This window comes from Rhipicephalus microplus, chromosome 5, assembly GCF_043290135.1.
Source record: "Rhipicephalus microplus isolate Deutch F79 chromosome 5, USDA_Rmic, whole genome shotgun sequence".
NCBI lineage: Eukaryota > Metazoa > Arthropoda > Arachnida > Ixodida > Ixodidae > Rhipicephalus > Rhipicephalus microplus.
Genome location: NC_134704.1, coordinates 3,987,830 through 4,005,447, shown reverse-complemented (window position 1 = coordinate 4,005,447; position 17,618 = coordinate 3,987,830). Strand labels below are relative to the sequence as shown.

The following is a 17,618-nucleotide window of genomic DNA, read 5'->3' as shown; positions in this document are numbered from 1 at the left end:
ATACACAAGCATTGCTGGGTAGTTCGTGTTCTGTGTCAATCAGCGCTTCTCTATGAGACTTGATAGCCACACTGAAACACCATAAGCTAACACTTGATTATTATTCGAAAGGCGACGCTGCTCCCAGTGCACACTCGACGACTGGCGAAAAAGCTACAGCAGCCGAAGAAACGGTTCCCAGCTGTAGTTCTGCACTGCCTGCATACAACTCGTGTGCCGAACAAACTACTGAAAACCAATCGGAGCATCATGCATCCACGTAAACCTCGATTTCTCGCAACGACATTAGTATTCACGTGTTTAACGGGCCACGACGCCAGGAGTTGCAGCACGATGAGTCTAGACAACGTTTGCTAGTGACGACATGGAATCCAGGCGCCAACTACAGCTTTCACTCAGTTAGTAAGCGCAAACTGAAGATCCAACCTCACCGGGAAGAAATTTTTTCTTGGCCGCTGGTGTATTCCAAATATCAGGAGGGAGCAAGACATGCGTGTTTTTTGGAAAAGAAAGTTCAGGCAAGGGGACTCATCATTTTTGGGCAAGCTTGGTCTCCTTTCCGTTCACACATTGGAAGAACGCGCTTGAAAATTTCAGAAACCACAACGAGTGTGACTACCACATGACTGTTGCTCTATACGCGACAAATTTTCTAGAAGCACTCAGAGGCAAGTCAATCGGTGAAAAGATAGAGTCATCATCGCAAGCACAAAATGAAATAACCAGAAAAAAACGTATCTACATCCCAGACACTCTGATCTTTTGTGGGCAACAAGGTGAGTATAAGAGGTGGTTATAAAAACCACAGTATGATTATGAGAGACGCCGTGATGGGGCACTCCAGAAATTTCACCACTTTGGGTCTTTAGCACGCACTTACAGTGCACGGGCCTTGAGTATTTTCGCCTACATAAAAAATACGACAGGGATTTGATTCCACGACCTGCGTGTCAGCAATGGAGCACCATAACTACTAGAACACCGTGGCTGGTAGTAAAAAAGACAGTTTGGGTAAAATCACTATGCGCTACTTTTCGCCCACCATTAAGGGCGCAAGTTCAACTGATTGAGATATATTGCTGAGAATCAATTTCACACCGTGGAAGAGTGATTTCGTTCTCTCCCAGTGCTTTCCGCAGGCATCTTTCACTTGCAGACGGGGTGCGCAGATATGAAAGGTGTGAATGGCAATGCAACAACCCAAGTTTGCATGTTACAATTCTCGTAAACTTTGGGTAACATATGTGGCATATAATGTGACAAGTAATTGACTATAATCTGCGTGTGAATCGAAAAATATAATCAACAGTATTCCGCTGTTCTATGTGTCTGCTTTCTGCGTGAAACATTGCTTGCACATTAGGGCAGTAAGGATATGTATTAATATGTTGTATACTCGCATACCAGTGAAGTTCACTGAATAAACCGAATGTCTGTAGTGCGCACGTGTGTGCGTGTTGAGTTGTTAGCAGAACATACAAAGGTTATATAGAAATGTTATTCTTCGGCTTGAGTATATCATAGTACACGTTCGAAGAGTCCTGCTATCATATGCTTGAACGTGGCCTATCAGACCTTGGAACTGTGTCTGGCTTTTACCAGTAAACGAATTTCTGCCAAGTGAAAATTATCGTAGTGATCGACTTCGGCGAGATGTGTTCTGGCGGGTACAAGCGTGACCCCCACTGGAACATTTATCCTGTCCCCAAGCCAGCTGAAAACGTTCGTGGCCAAGATTCCTGCTCAAAATCTCAGAGTGTCAAAGCCCTGATAAATACCGCAACAAGTTTTTCCGTATTCAGATAATATTCACTGTAAAAGTGTCCAAGAATTGTATTGTTATAGTAGCGCCGCTCAGTTTGTAAATCATATGAACGCCAAGTGGCAAAGATCCTGCCACCTCATCTTCGGGGGTTTTCCACCACCACTCGGGTTACGCGCCACGGGCTTTCCTTCAACCAATCACCTACGTGAATGTGGCTACTATACACACTATCGGGGCCTCACGCACTATAGCCACACTCTAGCATTCGGCACGCGCCTCGTGCCCTTTTACTCATGACAATTTATTAGTCCACATGTAACCTTTCATAAAGGTGGTATCATTTGCAGTGGAAGTGTCTCGGCCATGGAAACACGTACCTAAATGTATACTAAACCGCGTGTAATTTCCGGTAAAGGTAGTTTCGCTGCACCAAAGGGGTGCGAAGCAAAAAAAACACGTATTCAAGAGAAATCTGCATGGCTGCGAAGTTCCACTTCTTAAATGAACATATTACCGTAACATCGATTCATCGTTTTTCAAATTTAAAAGCTTGTTATACTGGTTTATATGGCCTAGGTATAGTAAATTTTAAAACATAACGTATTGTGCAGGTTATCACTTGCATTCTACCTAAAGTCAAATCCTGCTAATATTCAAAGTTGTTCCCACTTTCTTTGAGCAAAAAAGAATAGCATTGGTACGGGCCTTATTTCAGTAAAAAAAAAAAATTTACAGATTAGTTGGGTCAGGACATATATGTTCATCTTTTGTGTGATATGCGATAGATATGTTATTCAAATTCAATTTGAAGTTATTCAAACAAAATTCTTATTTACCTTGAACCTAAAATTCACTATTACCACAAGCATATTGAAAACCAAAACATGCGGCAAAAAGGCAAGCTGGGTAGCTTGCTTTCTTGAAGGGTTTCCGAAATGCGCAACTCAGGTAGGAAGCAAAAATTGGGAGAGTGCCTTGCATGCAAAGGTCACAAAGTCGCATTGTGGCATCAGCGGGCTTGCGGGAACTCTTCATTATTCGCGATTAGTTTCGTGTAACAGCCAGAGTGGAGTGGTCCCGTTCGGAAGCTTCAGGCTGAACGTTGGGTCCGACACTGAGGAAGCCAGCGTCGCGAACACAGTTTCGCACATATGTGACCGTTGTGAAGAAAAAGCCTTCACCATCTCCACAGCTGGCTGCCAAGATGGCTGCAGGGCGGTCAACTGCTGTGAGCAAGTGCTCCATAAGGAAGCCCCTATAATAAGTTTTAAACGCGTGGATTACAGTCGCCGGCCGTTTATTCGAACTTGACGGGAACCACCAAAAAGTCCAAATATCGGGAGTCCGAAAAAGCGGATTCACTCGAAAAAAAAAAAAAAACCTGTCATGTCTACACATACGCACGCTTCCGAGACGGTTTGCTTGGAAATGGAAAATTCTCAAGCCACTTCAGACTGAGGTCGGCCACCTTCTACCTGGCGAATTATCTCCGCTTTCTTCGTCATCGTGAGCGTCTTGTAGCTCCCACGTTGGCCGCGTTTATTCACTCCCAAAGGCACAGCAATGGGTGGCGTCGAAGCCATTTCAGCATGCTACGGAACCCTCAAGAGAGCGAGAACCCAGAGAACAAGAAAAACCAGGCCTAGCCGCAGAAGCAGCTGACTGACACTGCTGACACACGCCAAACGCCACAGCAAACAGACTTTGCAGGTGGCTTAGCTTGGCCGCTCGACTGGCTAAAAAATAAAAAGCCTCGCCACACATAGCCTTCGAGATAGGCAATGGCGATTTCGCGTGCATTTTGACATTGGCCCGACATCCATTCATAGCTAGTGCAGCATATCAGTGCTGGCGACTTAGCAATTGTATTGTTAACGTCGCTGTCAGCGTGTAATGGCGTACAGCGACACATCCGGTCAGCCAAACGCAGTTCGAATAATCGAATGGCGCACAGTGGGGTGTCCGAATTTTCGGTCGTGGGTTTACATTAGGATCAATGGGGAGAGTGGCGGTGCCATGAAGATGTCCAATGAAACGAGCATGTCCGAATTTTCAGCGTCCGAATAAACGGTCGGCGACTGTACGTTCAAGTCGAGCATTTGCACTTTCAACATTTTGTTTAGCGGCAGGAAAAGGCGTGGAATGCCTCCCATTTACCATCCTGGCCACACAGGCACACCAAGAGTGAGACAGATGCGTGACATGCAAGCCAGGTTGTCTGGAACGAATGTGGGCCTGTTTCTAGTTAGGAAAAAAAAAAGGGGGGGGGGGGGGGGACTGCCTAATTTGAGCCAGCATCGCTGGCCACGTGTAGTGTTGGAGACGAGCGAAGGATTTGTGATAAATTGAAGAGGGCAGCCCACCAAGGCTGCCCTCTTCATAATTCATATTATGAAGACTGCCCTCTTCACCTCTTCATAAATTGAAGAGGGCAACCCACCTTTGTGTACCATTGAAATAATGTATATTTCCATGGTCACGCGCAGGTGTTGTTTGCTTTAAGCGAAAGTTCATTATAAGTGAGGCCGTTATAATATATATATGGGCTGAATGAACTGTAACTGCTTTCTCTGTAAAGTTTTTGGATCCGTTGGCATCCTAAAAAGGCCCAGCCCACAATGGCAACGCAAGAGCTGTTGTGACAGGTTCCACCAACGCATGAGCAACATGCAGAAAATGCAAAGCTCAGCATAACTTTTGTTGGGGACACTGAAAAAAAAACCCCGAGACTTGAAGCTTGGTATGTTCTCAACTGGCAACATTAAGCACGCGTTAGGAGTGTTGCCCTCTGCATGTGGGCCTTCAATGAATAAGATGCACTGAGATGAGATGAAAAACTGCCACTTTCATAAGGAAGTCAGGTCTGTGGTCATGGCCTATTCTGCACCCAGAGAGGTGAGAATGCATATTTGTGTGAAGGCATCACTACCTGGTGAGTGCATGTATTTTAGTCCTCTACACCAACCATTTTAAAGAGTGTGAACCAGCTAACCATCGATCTTACGTAAGAGAACACACCATCTTAGACTAAGACGCACCTGCACAATGTAAGCCTGGTCGGAGACCAGGGAGAAGGTCTCAACAGGGCAACGAGAGATGTAGTTCTGCAGCAGAATGTTCACTTTGCCATAGGAGTTTTCACTTCCCCCTTTCACGAACACCTTGCAGCTGTTGTCCATGAGGAAGTCAAGCTCCTCCAGCTCATCCTCTCGCACCTGGAACAGACAATCAGTGAGGGATATTATGCATCCAAGTCAAACCTCTGATGACCATGGCTCAAACATGTGCTTCTACAGATAACTCATTGCAATTTCAACAGGTAGCCATAAAAGCAAAACGCTCATAGATAACAAACCAGTGACAATGAGAGCAACAACCATATCAAGTGTTGCAGAATGCAGCTGGCTGCATTGAGGTTTCTAAAGACAAGGTTACAAAGCCCAAACCAATCAAAGGTGGGCACGAGATTAACGGTATTGTCACGAGACTAGAAGTACTGTGGGTTCAATAAGCCACCAAGCAGCTATCTTCTAGAAAATGCATCCGTCGTGGCTGGCTCTCGAGCAGAAAAGGAGCGTGAGATTTTTTATCCCCCCCCCCTTAAAAACAAAAAGAAAAGTAAAAAAGGAGAGAGAGAAAAAATACATAGCACCACCCTGATGCTACAGTATAGACCCATGAAAAAAAAAAGGAAATAGAAAACTGAGATAAAGAGAAAAAGAAATGAAAGAGCATAACAATCTAGGAAAAACCTACAAACGAACAAGCAAGTTAACAAAAATTAATAAAAAGCAGAAACAAAGACTGATGAATGATTCAAGAAAGTTACAAACGTGCAATGATTGATTCGCGACATCTCGAAATGGAGAGAGAGCACCTTGCTCTTGAAGTGAACGGACACAGCAGACACAGTCGAGAGGAACCAAGCCACACACATTTATTTACCTACATTTAAAATGGTATTATCACCAGCCATATTAAATATAACATCGATTGTGATCAACATGCTAAAACAACCTTACACAGCATTTACACAACACTCAACATGACAAACACAAGAACACACTCAAGGCGGCCTCGGCAACGCTTGATTTACCACAAGGGCCCCTGGCACGCAACCCGCGGTGCCGCGCACCAGAGACCCAAGCTAGAGACAACCATTTGCGACAACTGCCACCCGCCAAAGAGGACCCCTCATATCCCTGGCGCTGCCACCCAAGCCTGCTGCCAGGCGTCGCTGTTGGTGCTACGCACTAAGCATGATGACGATGGTGGTGATAAACACGTGCAAGCACAACGCCCCCTACCGCACAGCAGTTGTGAACCCGAAATGCGGCCTATGTGCAAGACACATGCACCATGCAAACAATTTTACAGGGGGTGTTAGCACCCCCCCCCCCCCCCCCCCAGGTTTCACGTGAAAAACAATGAACAACATCCAAGCTCAGTCGTGTGCTGGTCCGTGCCTGCAGTGTTGAGCCTGGGACTGCTTTGCGATTCATGTCACTGACGCGGCATAGCACATTGTACGGGCCCAAGTACCGGCTCAGTTAACTTTTCACTAAGGCCTGTGGGGTCTCGATGTGGAGAGCGAGCTCCATGCTCTTAGAGTGAACAGATACAGTTGACATGGTCAGAATGAACCAAACAACACTAATTTATTTCACTACCTTTAGAACGACGATATCGTCAGTTGAATAATTATACATAATTTGTGATCCACGTGCTAAACAACCTTACACAGTATTACATAGCACTCAACAACATAAAAAACACAATGACACACACAAGGCGGCGTCACCAACGCCTGACTCGCCATAAGTGCCCCTGGCAAATGGTCCGCAGTGCCAAGCACCGAGGACCCACGCAAGAGACAACCGTTCGCGCTACTACGCCACGCCAAAGAGACACTTCTTTCTTTTGCACCTGCAACCAGGCTTGCTGCCAAGTGTCACTGCCGGTGCTACTGATCTAACAACCATGATGATGATGGTGGTGATAAATGCTCACAAGCACAATGCCACCTACCAGTCAATAGTTGTGACCCCGAAACACGACCTCTGCGCAAGACACGACCTCTGCGCAAGACACGTGCGCCACGTGGCACAAACAACTTTACAGAGGGCATCAGTATTCCTTCTGGTTAAGGCTGCGAGCAGGGAACCACATCCAAACTTCGTTTCCGGGGTTGTAGAACACTTCTCTGTGGCGAGTGTTATAGCCCCGTGTGTCTGCCTACTGCTGCTACACAATATGCAGTCGCATGAGCTATCAAGCTGCGGCTTCCTCGGCGTCAGTTGTTAACTCGTCATCGTCTTGACACGGTAGCACTCAGTCCAGCATGGTCTGCACTTCGCAGCCATTGAGAAGCCAAAATCGCATGAATCGCGTGGTCTCTTGCAAGGCGGTGTTATAGGCGAAAGTCATGAAGGCAAGATGTGATCATATGTTTAGTGCTGTACCTGGTGTACATTGCAATCATGTTTGTGAGCGTCTTATTTAGTCGTTCGGTAAGTCCATTGGTTTGCGGGTGGTACGCGGTTGTCTTTCGGTGTCTAGTGTTGCTTAGTTCAAAAACTTCTCCCATAAGCTGTGCCTTGAATGCTGTGCCTCTGTCCGTTATTACGCTAGAAGTCGCATCCTGATGCAACACAAAGAGGCGCATAAAAAAGTGCGCTACTTTAAAGGCAGTGGCTCATTGGATTGCCTGCGTCTCAGTGTAGCATGTTCAATAATCAGTCGCTACGATCACCCTTTTGTTGCCGTCACCAGACAGGGTAAATGGTCCGACAATATCCATGCCAACTCAGTCAAACGGCGTGCAATGTGCTTAAATTGACTGAAGTAAACCAGCTGGCTTAGCAGATGGTTGCTTTCCATGCTGGCATTCTTGACAGCCCTTGTGTGTAATGTTTGACATTTGCCGAAACTCCAGGCCAATAGTACCTCTCGCTCACTCTATGAAGTGTCCGTGAGTAACCCAGATGACCAGATGTAGATTTCTAAAGTCCAAACCCGCAATAACAAAACCCCACGAGCACGAAATCCCTGCGGCAACGAAATATTTCTGGATCCGCGGCAAACGTTCATAGAAGCCCATGTATTGCGCATCTCGCGGCAACAAAATGTTTTTGGACAGCGATCCCACATTAACGAATTTTCTACCACAGTGTGAGCCTTATTTTACCCGCCTGCCAAAGGTTAACTGTCGACAATATGCTTGTATGCGTGTTATGAACACTAAAAATTTGTAAACGTCTCCATTTGCCGCGCTAGCGTGGGTACCGCCATTTTTGCTTACTTAATTCGGCGATGGTGCCTGAGTCCGGCAACATGCCTGGCCACACTGCAGCAGGCGATGGCAAATGATTATGCTGGAGTGCAGATGGCACCGTCGGACGAGCTCAACAGGCCGAAGCAACATCAACAGTTAGAATCACTCAAAATGGCGAAGAGAAGACTGGAACTAGTGGCGAAATTGAGATGAAGTTACAATGACGCCTGAGAAAAGCTTGACGCCGGAAGCGGATTCTCCGCTGATCGCGAAAAAAGAAAAGAACGGCAATAATATCATCATCATGTTAAGCAGCCTTGCAGCGACACCATTAGGTGGCGACACAATCTATCCTGCATTGCTTTCGTCATTTCGTCACTTTTGTAGCCTCACACATGCGAGCGCCACGAGTTGTGTTGTGTATGCCTGTTTGCGTGAAAGTGCTGTGGGTGGCTACCGGCACATCGGCTCTTGCTAAGATGCCCCTGCCAGCCAAAAAGCGGAAGTTTCTGTCGCTTTACGATAAGGCTGCCATCATTGCCAAAGTTGAAAAGGGCAGGAAGAAGAAGAATATTGCCGAAGAGCATAGAATTGTGTGCAGCTCGTTTTCGACCATATTGAAGTGCAAAGATGCCATTCTTGCTGCGCTTGACAATGGCGCATGTGCGCAGAACAAGAAAGTGGCCGCGGCGGCCTTTCCGGACGTCGATAAAGCGGTCTTCGTGTGGTTTTATGAACAGCGTGCCAACAGAGTGCCACTGTCGGCAAAAATTCTACAGCAGAAGATACTGAACTTTGCCAGCATCCTCGAGCACGACCAGTTCCGAGCTAGCGTTGGCTGGTTGGGCCGCTTTAAAGCCTGGCATGACATCATGGCCAAGGCGATTTCGGGAGAAGCCGCAACCGTTGACCCGGTAACAGCTTCGTTGTGGCTGCTGACCAACAAACAAGTACTGGACCAGTATAGGCCCTGTGGCGTGTACAACGCGGACGAGACGGGACTGTTCTTTCAGTTGCTCCTGTCGAAGACCCTGGACTTGAAAGGCCAGAAGTTCCACGGGGGCAAGCACAGCAAGCAACGCGTTACCACTTTGTTGTGCTGCAATATGGACGGCACAGACAAGCAGCCACTCCTAGTCATCGGCCAGAGCGAGAAGCCCCGCTGCTTCAAAGGAAACCGCCACTCGCTGCCCGTTCAGTACACCAAACAAGAAGGCGTGGATGTCTCGGGCTCTTTTTTCTAGCTGGGTCAAGGCGTTCGATGCCGACATGCACAAGGCAGGCAGGTTGGTGGCCCTTTTTTTAGACAACTGTAGCGCCCAGCACATCGACGAGACGGAGCTCACGAACGTGCGCTTGGTTTTTTCCTACCGAGCTGCACTTTCGTTCTGCAGCCGCTCGAACAAGGCGTAATTCGGAGCGTCAAGTTCGCCTACAGGGAGAGGTTGATCAAGCGTCTGCTACTCAACCTCCACCACAAGCGCCCCACCGACGTCAACTTGTGCATGGCTTTCGAGATGGTAACCGCCGTACGGGTTGCAACATCCCCGTCACTGATTGAGAACTGCTTCAAGCATGCGGCCTTCACCCCCACCGTCTAAGCATCACGCACGGATTGCAGTTCGGCCTCACCAGAGGAAGATTTGGACGAAGGCGCACGTGATGGCGAGAGTGGTGGCAGTGCAGTGCCTTTATCCCTGACCAACGCTTGGGGGGAACTTCGAGCCATCGACATCAACAAACCCAGATGAACTCACCATTGATGCGTTCGTTCGCGCCGATGACGACCTAGTCGTGTACGAGGAAGTGACTGATGAGGCCATTATCGAAAGCGTGCGCGAAGCTGACGACCCCGAGGACCAAGAAGAGACGCACACGGAGAAACCCAGCCCGTGGGTTGTTTTGGATGCGCTGGACACCCTTCGCTCTTTCTTCAACGCACATGACGACGACGTAGCAATGGACCACTTTTTCCAGTGCGAAAGAAGAGCTTTGAAGTTGTTGCATGGCAAGGGTCAGCAAAGTAAGTTGACCGACTTCTGGCAATAAATTTTCGTTCTGCTGGCCGTATCACTGTTTTTATGTCTCATACTTGCGGCAACAAAATTCTCGCGAAGACGAAATTTTTCGGTTTCCCCGACGATTTCGTTATTGCAGGTTTTGACTGTAATGGCAAGCGAAGAGGACGTCGTCTTGCATGTCTTGAGGAACCACCAGAACGTAAGCACAGTCATTTAAAAGGGCATTCTTCTTGTATAGCACACTGTCGCGCAGGCAACACGACGTAAACGAGTGGGACAGATGATGTGGTATGGTTGCGTCTTGGCCCTCAAAATGATCAATGATTGGTTGAATGACTGCATCACCTCATTGCCATCTGCTTAGGTCTGATGAGCTAATGGTACCCAGAAACCTTTGTTATCCTCTACTCCCTGACCAACAAAATGAAGAGGTACGCGCGACAGTGTGTCAGCATCTTTATGCTTACAGCCGGACTTATAAACGATGGTGACACCAACTTCCTGCAGCCACAAGCCCCAGCGTGCTAGTCGTTCTGAAGGGTCACGCATGCTTGCCAGCCAACAGAGGGCATGGTGGTCCATCACTACATTGAAGGGGTAACCGTAAAGGTAGGGGCGAAACTTTGTGATCGCCCACATGACGGCAAAGCCCTCTTTTTCAATAGTTGAATAATTCACCTTGGCACGGAATGTAGGGAGAAGCCAGCATAGGCAATCACTCTTTTCACTCCATCTTGACATTTGACAAGAACTGCGTCAAGACCAATGTTGCTGGCGTCAGTATGCACCTCTGCATCAGCATTGAAATGATTGCATGAGCTGCCGTAGTTCAGCAAAAGTCACCTCCTGCTCACCATCCCAGACAAATGGCGTGTCATCCCTTTGGAGCCGAGTCGGGGATTGTGTTATTTGCGAAAAACCGTGAATGAATCTACAATCCCACATGAAAGTGGGATGTCAATTCCCAGCTGGAAATTGAGTTTCCCACCTGGATTTTAGCTGGAAACTGCTATTAAGGCGGGAAACTTCTTTCCAGCTGGGAATTAATCCCATCCCATTATGAAAGTATTGGGAGCGCAAACTAACGGGACACAAGAGAGGAAACAAACAAGAGGAACTGTATCGAATTAGAGCAATTGACGCAGCTGTAGCACTGCTGCGCTTCACAGTCTCCGTTTGCGAAAAGGGCGCGCTTTTCAGACACAGCGAAGTAACAACTGAGACGTTTATTCGCGTTCATCTGTACCTGTACCATCTGTTGCGTGCGTCATTTGTGTGTGAGAAACACAGGGCAGGTTTTGATCTGCTTGCCATTCTGGGCGTAATCTTATAATTTGTTGCTATCCCGCTCAATGCTTCACTTTTGCGGTAAAGCTGCGACTTTTTTTTTTCCCCCAGTTTAGAAAGTAAATATAAGAAGCTATCAGGAAAGCGCGAGGAATTGTGCTGGAGAGGCCGGAAAGCTATGCGAGCACAAATTTTGCCTTCGCAGCAGGTCCGTCTGGCTGTTTCATACCCGGCAGCAGTGGCGACACACGGGGAAGAAAGCATGTCTGTTGCCACGTGACAAGTTTGGTTGCTTCATTTAGGGGCCTTCTTCGGTGTGAGCTGGACCTGATTTGTTTTTCACGTGCTCCTGTAGCTTAAACTGAACATTTCAGCGGTTACTTTCTGTAGGTGCGGTGCTGCACACCTACGCAGAATAACCATAGCTGTGCAACTGAGAGGATATTTCGATATTACCACTGTGCACACAGTGTGTTGAATGCACATTATGTTTTTGTGTGGTTTCTAACATGTTCGTTACTGCTGCACACAATGACTACTTATAAGTCTGTGGAACACCATACAGTAGCTCAAAATCATATTAGTTGCCCGAAGCCGCACCAAAACCGCGGCGGTTCTCTCGATAATGGTTCGGTGGCGAGTGGCACGGCGCAGAGGAGCCGGTCATGCCGCCCACCTGTGAAATTATGCGTCTCCGTGCGATTGGGATGACGCAGAGAAACCTACTGGCCCAAAATCTCGGAGGCCATGCTCCATGCACAGCAGTTTTCGAGAATGAAAAATTAAAGATCGATTGATTTATTTGTGGGGTTTAACGTCCCAAAACTACCATATGATTATGAGAGACGCCGTAGTGGAGGGCTCCGGAAATTTTGACCACCTGAGATTCTGATGAAAAAAAAAAAAAAACTAAAGAGCGTTGGGTTGTGCACAAGTAAGCACATTCTTTTCAAGCATTCGTGTTTAAGCAGCACGGTGCAAGTGCAGAGCAGTGACAGTTGTTTGTTAGCGTTCATTCTATGCGTGTTACTTTCGTGCGTCTGTTACGCTTCAGTGGAGCACTGCATGCACCAAGTTGCTTGCTATTGTTTGTGTACCATTGTTGCAATCACTTCCACTGCAAAACGAAACCCTGTGCGCCCACACCACATTACTGCTCCTCAAATGCGGAGTTTGAAAGATTGATATGCCAATCCACCGTGTTTACGAGGCCCCAATATCGGGACAAGAGTGCAGTGCTCAGGAAACTCAAGGATTTTCAAGGACGGGAAAAAATTCCAGGACTTTCAAGGGCCTTAAAAATGCATTTTTTTAAACTTAGTGGGTTTTAAAGGATTTCAAGGAACTGTACACACCTTACAAGAACAGGAGACAGGATAGGGACTGCAGCAGCAGTCAATTTGAGACATTGACTGGTGTAGCATACGTACAGGCTTGAATTTTTAGTTTTGTTAAACCATATTTCACCACATGAAGGCTTATTTCAGTGTGATCCGTCGAATGCTCAGGGCAAGATGAAGCCATTTTTTTAATATACTACTGTGCCTAAAACTTGTATAAATTAAATTTTCACTGATTAAAGTCTAATGGCCAACAGAAGACTAAGTACCCAGCTACAATTTTTTTTAAGGGACTCTGGGTTGCCCTAAGACCAGGAAACTTCGTAGTGAATTTTCCGAATTCGCAAGGCACTGACTAAAAGACCCATGTAGACTACTCTGACACATGGCTGTAACTTGGGAACCAATTAACATAGCTGCATGAAACTTTGTGGTTTTTCAAAAAGCTTTGCTTTTAGCTAGTCCTAAAAATTTCACTAAGATATCTCAACAAACAAAAATTTGCTCTTCAAAGGTAGCCTCCATTCATGAAAGTACCAGCTATTTGGTGAAAAGTGTAACACTTTAATTAAGAGTGTGAACACCTTCACATCTGAACTGTTTAGATGAAAGCATCAACTGTTGACTTAAGCAATAACTTTGTAAAGAATGACAAAGCATCTTGCACTCCTGCAAAGATGGTACTATTCAGGTGTGTTGTGTCACTTTAAAAAGAGCCAGAAGTAACAGCCTTTTGTCAATATAGTTAGTAGTTTAGCATTACCACAATAGCAAGGAATTAGGGAATAGCGTTACCCAGCCGTTCGTTGTGGACACGCGTTTTTGTTTAGCGGGATAGAGTGTATGCCATGTACACACCCAAGCTTGGGCAGTGGCGGGTGAATGTGTTAAAAAAGGGCGAAAACTGAATGCAACAAGGTAAATATAAACCACACACCAAAAGCAAAAGTTCTTATGTTGCAAACTTCTAGTTAGGCCTAGGAACGTTTGAAACAAGAAGCAGTTGTTATTGTTCTTCGCTGTCTTTGTGTGGTTTTTGCTTGAGTAATATTGCAAGACGAGCTAGCTGGTATGAGTGTATTGTAACTTATTTTTAGCGCACAGGAACAAAGAGAGGGACTAACTCCAGCACTTTTTATAGAAAATGATCACCTAATGTTAATGTGAAATGCCTCTGCGAGATGCATAAAATAAGTTACGATGTTTTTCGCTGGTTTCATCTTCCTAATAACATCCCATTCATTAGTGCTTGTGTCACAGCCAAGCTCACACTCTAGCCACACGCAATTCACTGTATTCAGATGTTGCTGATTGAATCAGCACGACCAAAACAGGAATATTGAAAAGAAGACACACATGTGCTTTTTCGTGACGACGGATTCTTCGACATTGTGAAAATTCGTTGAACAAGTGAAGTACAAAATAAGTTAGCCGAGATGCATGAATTGTGGCCGTTAATGCATGTTTCATTGCTCTAAGCATTTCACTTCGCTGGTCAAGCTTAATTGTGTTGGCAGCATATGGAGCTCCATAATACCATATTTACTTGCATATTGAACTCACTCGCATAATCAACTTAGTCGCCACCTTGGTCTTTAAAAAAAAAAACTTTTTTATAGTATCAGTTTATTTTATTTCGGTATGATAACCAGTGCCGTTGACAATCGTAATAATGTTAAATCAAGCCATTATATCACAAAATAAACAAGCAATAAAAGTCAAAATATAGTTTTGCGAGCATGTTACACAGTTGCGAGCAGTGCGAGCGTGGACATTAATCAAAACTTGAAGTCGTGCCTTTTGTGGCAAAGCGCCATCTGTCCAATGCACGAAAAACCTTTTTGTTGATAGCGCCACGCAAGCACAGCGGCACAAAAGCAAACCAAAAACAAAGCGCGTGGCCTCCAAAATGAAAGCGCCCGGCGAAAAAACACGCCGTGCGCTCACCATTTTCGAAGCCATGCTAAGCGCAACCACCTCGCTGACGACGCGTCCTGAACTGGCAAAGTCCACCACAACGCTTGTGCTCCACCATTCGACGCTGCAATTTTGTTGTGAAATTTGTCGTTGTGAACTTCTTTGGGACACCTGCTGCACAAGGCGCGTTCGGCCAGCAAGCTAGCTACATAACAGGTTACAAACAGCATGCACTGTAGCATGGGAACCGAGTGGCTGGATGACACTTTGGCGTCGATTTGTGTGCTTTCAATACGGGAAAAAACAAAAAAAGCTTCGGGCTACAAAAAAAGATTACACGGATCAAAACAAGCAAAGCTGCCACCCAAATTGGCGTCAACATTTATGAAAAAAAAGGTGGGTTCATTATGTGAGTAAATACGCTATCACCATCAGCCTAAAAAAAGTTGTGAAACTACCACAAGATAACCAACCTGTCAGCCCTAAATTTCAAGTACTACCGTATATACTCGCATAATGATCGCACTTTTTTTTACACAAAAATTGACTCCATTTTTAGGATCCGATTATTACGCGGGTAAATTTTCCGTGAAAAAATATTCTGAGCACCAAAAATGCAAAAAAGTCGCTAATCAGAATTGCTAGGTAGTTATCATGAACATAACCAAAAATAAAAGTAAATTAAGGCTTACCTTTGTAATAAAATGCACGCGTTACGCACGAGCTACAAGTATGGCACACTGCCCTTTCATTTTTTACTTCTCTGACCCCCTAATGTTCATTCAGACTCTGAAGCATCACTGGCGTCAGTGTCATCGCTGTCGGAACCGGCAGTGTCTTCCCTGTCCCACAGAGGGTCATCTTCCGTTCCGTCGAGCGCATTGGAAATGCCAGCGACAGTCCATTCCGCCGCATGAAGCGTGTCGTCCAGCCAAAACTGGCACGGAAGTCCTTTGTGGCTATTCCCAGCCTCCGGGAAACTGCGCACGCCTGCGTCCGTATCGTGTCTAATGACACTGCATAACCGTGCTTGCACGTCCTCCACGTATTTGAGGACTGCCTTTTCAATGTCAGGGAACTTGCCAGATTTAGGTCCGCACAAAGCCCATCGCGTGCTGTTGGTAGCCATGAGCATGTCGCGCTGTTTTTTCCAATATCGAATTTGGATTTCGTCGACGCCGAAATGTCTGCCGGCAGCGCGTTTGCCATGCTCTAGCACGTAGTCAAGCGCCTTCAGCTTGAACGCGGCAGTAAAGCTCGCATACCGCCTCATGATGAACCGGCGCTTCAACAGACGATCACAAAGCACACACACATACACAAAAAAAAAAAACGTGGTCTCAGTAAAAAAAAAACATTGCTGCGGGATGAACACAGGTCGACCAACAGGCAGCTGCCGCTGTAACAGTGCGGGATGTCAAAACAAACATGGGCTGACGGGAGCGAAGCCACTGCATTTTTTTTCTTACTTGCGTCAGTTACGGAGGTTGTGAGTACGTCACGCGCATCAAAACAGTTTCTTCCATATAAATAATGAATTCTTTCACTTAAATTAGTAAATTTACGGCATTAGCATAGTGATGCCCCCTTTCAGAGCACAGGAACAATGATAGGCGCGTTCAGCTAGACTTGGCACATGACATGTCGATGCGGCAAGTTCAGGGTGCGATCATTACGCGGGGGGAAAAAAAGTCGAATTTATACGACAAAATCTAGGCGTGCGATCATTACGCGAGTAAATACGGTACCTCATGTGAGAGCGTTATATTTTGTTTGTTAATGCGTGTAGTCTATTCTTCGTTTTCATGAAAGAAAATACCAAGAAACTTATGCTCAGCAACCTTTTCCAAAGGTTGAGGCTCGCATGTAATGGCATTGTCCACGACAATAGTTCACTATAACTTTGTCTTTTCAATATTCAGCAAGTGATTTGCATTTAGCCAGAGAGAAAGATTATTTAGACACATGTTGATTATTAAAACTAGCAATGACATGCTTGAGGACAACAAGGATGTTTTTGTATCGTCTGTTTATAAAATTGTCAGGTGTGTTAAGAATATTCATAATATCATTTATATGCAACATGGAAAGTTGCCACAATGATGCTAACGTACTGTAGCCCTGACACAAAATTCAAGTTCACCTTCATTTGTACTTCTAATAATTAACCTGTGATAGAAAAATTAATGACAGTCAAGTGCTGAACGAGTTAATTTATGCATGAAGTGTTTCCCTTTAATAATAATTTGAAACTTTGCTTCATTAAAAAGCAAAGAACAGTTTGCTTAGCTTAAGCGTGTGGAGAACTGCCTTGGAAGGAAAAATGCAGAGATGAAATGGAGGGCACAGATTTCGTCCCCACCCCTTTTGCCTTGTTTGCAATTATTTGCAAACAAGGCAAAGACACGGCGACATTGGTGTCCACTGCCAAAGGATGACGGGGCCCAAAAGTAATTGAAATGCACTTTGAATGCATTTATTAAGAAGTGTACTCTCTTTGCCAAGGTATATTTTCACTGATGAGTGAAACATTTCCAACATTGTCCTCTCCGAGTGGTTAGCGAGTCCTTAACGTCAGACTGACCTGCAGCTGGTCGAATTCCTGGGCTTTAGAGACGGCAGCCAGGGCGTCAGCCTCAGTTAGAGTGCGTCGCTCCATGATCTCGTTGAAGCGCTCCATGGTGGCATGCTTGATGTAGAAGTGGCTGGCCGTGCGACCCAAATTGGTCGAGTCAAGGCTCTCTGAGCGTGGCTCAAAGCGAATCATTCGCGCCTTGTCTAGCTCCTTGGCAGCATGGATGACCAGCTCTCTCCGGTAGTTGGCCAGGGTCGGGTCCTCCTACACAAGCAGCAACTCAAGTGAATGGACTGCTGCACAAAATGTTTAGTCCCTTTTAAAGGTCTTTGCACAAAGTATATAATGTTTCGGATTAACGCACCATATTTACTCACATAACAGGCACAACTTTTTTTTCCAGAAAACCCATCTCAAACTTCGAGATGCACCATATATG

At 45.9% G+C, this 17,618-nt stretch overlaps 1 protein-coding gene across 1 annotated transcript in view; it reads right to left on the bottom strand.

Annotated features, from left to right (window-relative positions):
- The window catches only part of LOC119175108 (activating signal cointegrator 1 complex subunit obelus), a 526,436-nt gene that overhangs the window by 278,911 nt on the left and 229,907 nt on the right, over positions 1–17,618 (bottom strand). Inside the window, exons 17-18 of the mRNA XM_037426343.2 lie at positions 17,189–17,443; positions 4,804–4,980 (exon numbers count right to left, since the gene is read on the bottom strand). Coding sequence (XP_037282240.2) covers positions 4,804–4,980; positions 17,189–17,443 — 432 coding nt within the window. The remainder of the gene's footprint in view (positions 1–4,803; positions 4,981–17,188; positions 17,444–17,618) is intronic.